Source organism: Toxorhynchites rutilus, chromosome 2, assembly GCF_029784135.1.
Source record: "Toxorhynchites rutilus septentrionalis strain SRP chromosome 2, ASM2978413v1, whole genome shotgun sequence".
Taxonomy (NCBI): domain Eukaryota; kingdom Metazoa; phylum Arthropoda; class Insecta; order Diptera; family Culicidae; genus Toxorhynchites; species Toxorhynchites rutilus.
Genome location: NC_073745.1, coordinates 315,587,059 through 315,590,827, shown reverse-complemented (window position 1 = coordinate 315,590,827; position 3,769 = coordinate 315,587,059). Strand labels below are relative to the sequence as shown.

Below are 3,769 nucleotides of genomic sequence, written 5' to 3'. Positions count from 1 at the left end.
TCCGCTAAATGCCTTCCTAGCCTTTAATTTTTTACTTTCAGAAATCAGATCTGGTTTAAATCTTTTACATAACATGACAGACAGACATGACAGATATTTTATCGAAAATAATTTGTAGCTTTCGAGCCAGTCAAGTATTCATGATCTTCTTCTTCTTCTTCTTCAATGGCACTAACGTACCTAGAGGAAACTTCGCCGTCTCAACGTAGTATTACTTGCGTCATTTTTATTAGTACTTAGTTGAGATTTCTATGCCAAATAACACGCCTTGAATGAATTCTGAGTGGCAAGCTCTAGAATACGCGTGATCACAGTGCAAGTCGGAGGAAATTTCTTTGACGAAAAATTCCCCCGACCAGAACGGGAATCGAACCCGAACACCCGGCATGTTAGTTATGACGCTAACCACTCGGTGACGGGAGCACATTCATGATCTTAATCTTGGGTAATTTCAAAATAAAACAAATAAAACACGTACACAGTTTATAAAAATACTATTTGAACCGATAAATTGAAGTCTGGCATGGCTTGCTTAAGAAAGTTTCATGCAAAAGCCGTTCGCTATTGTGTCTGATGTGATCTATGCTAGTGATTCAATTTGACACAATTTTTTCGAACATTTCGGCTGGTATTTCACCAACAATGGTAGCCAAACCATCTACTTGGTCCAAGTGTTTTCAGTTTTCAGCAAGGATTCCAGATCAGAAAACAGGTCACGTTTTTATAAGATAACTAGCTGACCCGGAAAACTTCGTCCCGCCCAAAATTTATTTTCCGTTATCACATTCACGTTTTCTTACTAAGCGCACGTTCATGGGTCCAATCGCAGAACTGTTCATCGATTGATCTTCTAATCTACCCTTTAAAATTACCTTTCACTATAAAATTCCGAGTACTTCTACCAAAACTCGCCATTATAATATCAGATTATTTTCAGACACAATTCTCGTTTAAGATTTTTCAATCACATGTTTCTCCGTTACATGAAATAAATGTTTGATACAGAAAATATGATAGAATAAAGACAGCCCTAAATCGGACAATTCCTTTCTCGAGTTTTGCTAAATTGATAAATTTAAATTGTGTTGATAAATTCGGCAATCCATTATTGCTTTATTGCTCCCTAAAACCTCACATGCCAAATTTGGTTCCGTTTGCGTGATTGATTCTCGAGTAATGTGTGGTTGAAAGCAGCCATAGTTTTAAGGCATGGGTAATCAAATAAATCGCATGGCTCAACAGAATATTTCTTGTTGTGGAAAATAGGACTACAATCCGTCAAAAAACGTTCGGAAATGATCATTCGAAAACGATTTTTTGGGAAATAATAAATAGGTTTTTTCTTTTTCATACTGAAAATACGGTACAAATAATTGAAAAAGACGGGAAAAAAGGTCAAAAAACGGCACTGTCCCGTTCAAAACGGTACGTTTGGTCAGCCTAGTTCTAGTACACAAAGTCCTTTGAACAACATACGATGATGGGACGAGAGGGATACATAAACATACACTAATTTGGAAGGAGACAACATCCGGTGATCGCTATACTTTTCATTCGATAATTTTAAGAATTACGTAAATAACAATAATAATTATTCTCTAATAACAGGTGATAATCGCTAGTCAAGTGATAATTGTTCAGTCAAGTCGAGGCAAACACACTGGTAAAATGTTGTATTTTGATGAACGTTTGTTCTGACGTCTCAGGTTCTGACAATCGGCACCAGTTCAATTTACTCCGAATTTGGGCATTTTAAGATTTTACCACTGTACTAGACACTTTTTTCAAAATAGTATAACTTCAAGTGTGCACGCGTAAACTTGAATGTATTTGCGAAAAATAAGCATTACGCCGATCGGCCCAACAAATGGCACCATTCATACCAGCTTCCCTCGACAGTATATAAGAAACTCACAAACAGCTGGTTCACAATCAGTTATTTCTCGGTGTTTGATCATGTCGTATTTGGAAGCCACAGCTATGAACCGTTCGTTAGTACTAATATGTCTCCTGGGCTGTCTCAGTGGGACTTACGCTCAATTCGCGGGCGTCTCAGTAAAAGCCGAAAGTCTGATAAAATTAGCAGAAAACTTGAAGGAATTTGGCAGCGCTGTGGCCAGATACAACAATAGCCTGACCACCGCACGCAAAAGCGTGATGGATGAAGTGATCGACTTGTTGGGTCAAATGAACATTACCTACACGAAGTTAAACGAGACGTACGGTGCTAGCCAGAGCTATTTGGAGTATCTGATGAACAACATGCAGTACTTCAATCAAACGGTTTTCTACGCGGAATCATCACTGTACATGGAGGTCAACTCGGCATTCATAGATACGGTTGGTGTCCTGCAAAAGACCGTCTCTGCAATCCTAGAAAAGTATGATAATCTGTTGAGGAACAGTTACTATGCAGGAGACAAGGGTGATGCGTGCATTAAGCTTAACGCCAATAAGCTGATCGCCGTTCCAAATGCGTTGAAGGAGCTAACTCAGTGTTTGCACACAAAAACAAACACTGTTGAATTTGCGTCCTCTAGTGTTGTGTACGTCGTAAGAAATGTGAAAGCTGATTTCAATGCGCTCACCAACCAGCTGGGAATATGCAATCCTAGTTCGACCAGTTGCATAAATCAGGTAAAGATTGTGAGTTTTTCCTGAAACGTTGTTTTAATGATCTTACTTATTCTTACAGTACTTTAACTTTATCACTGAAGAGCCAATGAAAACACAGATGGAACTCTACATAGTATATTCTGTATTGGGATGGGCCTTCGATAATGCCCGCATCAACAATTACTTCTGTGGCATTTTATTGGATGCTTCTATTCAGGATACGATGACAGATTTAAGCAATGCTTTGAGTACCTGTATGGTGTAAACCGGACTGCTTGTTCTGTTCTTTTCTCATTCAGGATGAAATGGAGTAAAGTACAAAGCATTGTGGATGCCATTGTGTATGTTTTATTTTGAGTACTAAAATAAAATGTGCAGAATCAGAAAGTTTCGAAAGTTTTGAAAAAATATAGCGCCTTTGGTCCCGAGACCATGAAAACTATAGAAAACAAATAAAATTAATAATAACGAAAACATGATTCAAATTTTCAACTGTAATATTTTTCCAAAAAAGACCAGCTAATTGGCTTTAATTTAATATATCGAACATCTAAATTGGTCCAGTGGTTATGAGTTTTAGAAAAAAGTCATTTTTGGCAAAAATGCGAAAAAAATGATTTTTTGGACCACCCTAAAATGGAAACGGTCACCCTAACAAAAAAATAAAAAATACGGGTCTAATAATTTGCGATAATGAACAAAACTACCACTTTTGACGAAAATGTGAGAACCACTATATCGGTTTGGCATGGAATGGCTGTATAAATATATTTTTTGTTTTTTGAATTAAAGAGAAGAATTGAATTTATCATTGTTACAATCTTCTTACATCCCATCCTTTTCCTAATGAAAATGTGACACATTTCTAAACTCGAGTCGACCGCGAGTAATCGTTTTCCTATTTAATTAACATAGAATCAAGGAAACATGTTAATATTTTCTAGTAATAATTTAGTTAAGAGCGTGGCTCCTTTAAATCTATGTAACTTAGCCCATAAAAATAAACGGATTAATAAAAAAAAAGAATTCAATTTTTGACTACCCCTTTTAAGTCAGGAAATACCTTTCTCACATAAAAATACATATATTGGGAGGTGATAGAGGATCATATTTGATGAAAAAAATCCATCAACGCATATAATCGAATTTCCAT

The 3,769-nt window shown here is 36.6% G+C and overlaps 1 protein-coding gene across 1 annotated transcript; it reads left to right on the top strand.

Annotated features, from left to right (window-relative positions):
* Window positions 1–1,979: 1,979 nt before the first annotated feature.
* On the top strand, window positions 1,980–3,532 carry LOC129770902 (uncharacterized). The gene is made up of 2 exons (XM_055774079.1): window positions 1,980–2,637; window positions 2,696–3,532. The coding sequence occupies exons 1-2, from the start codon at window positions 1,981–1,983 to the stop codon at window positions 2,879–2,881; spliced, it is 843 nt and encodes a 280-aa protein (XP_055630054.1). The 5' UTR covers window position 1,980; the 3' UTR covers window positions 2,882–3,532.
* Window positions 3,533–3,769: the final 237 nt, after the last annotated feature.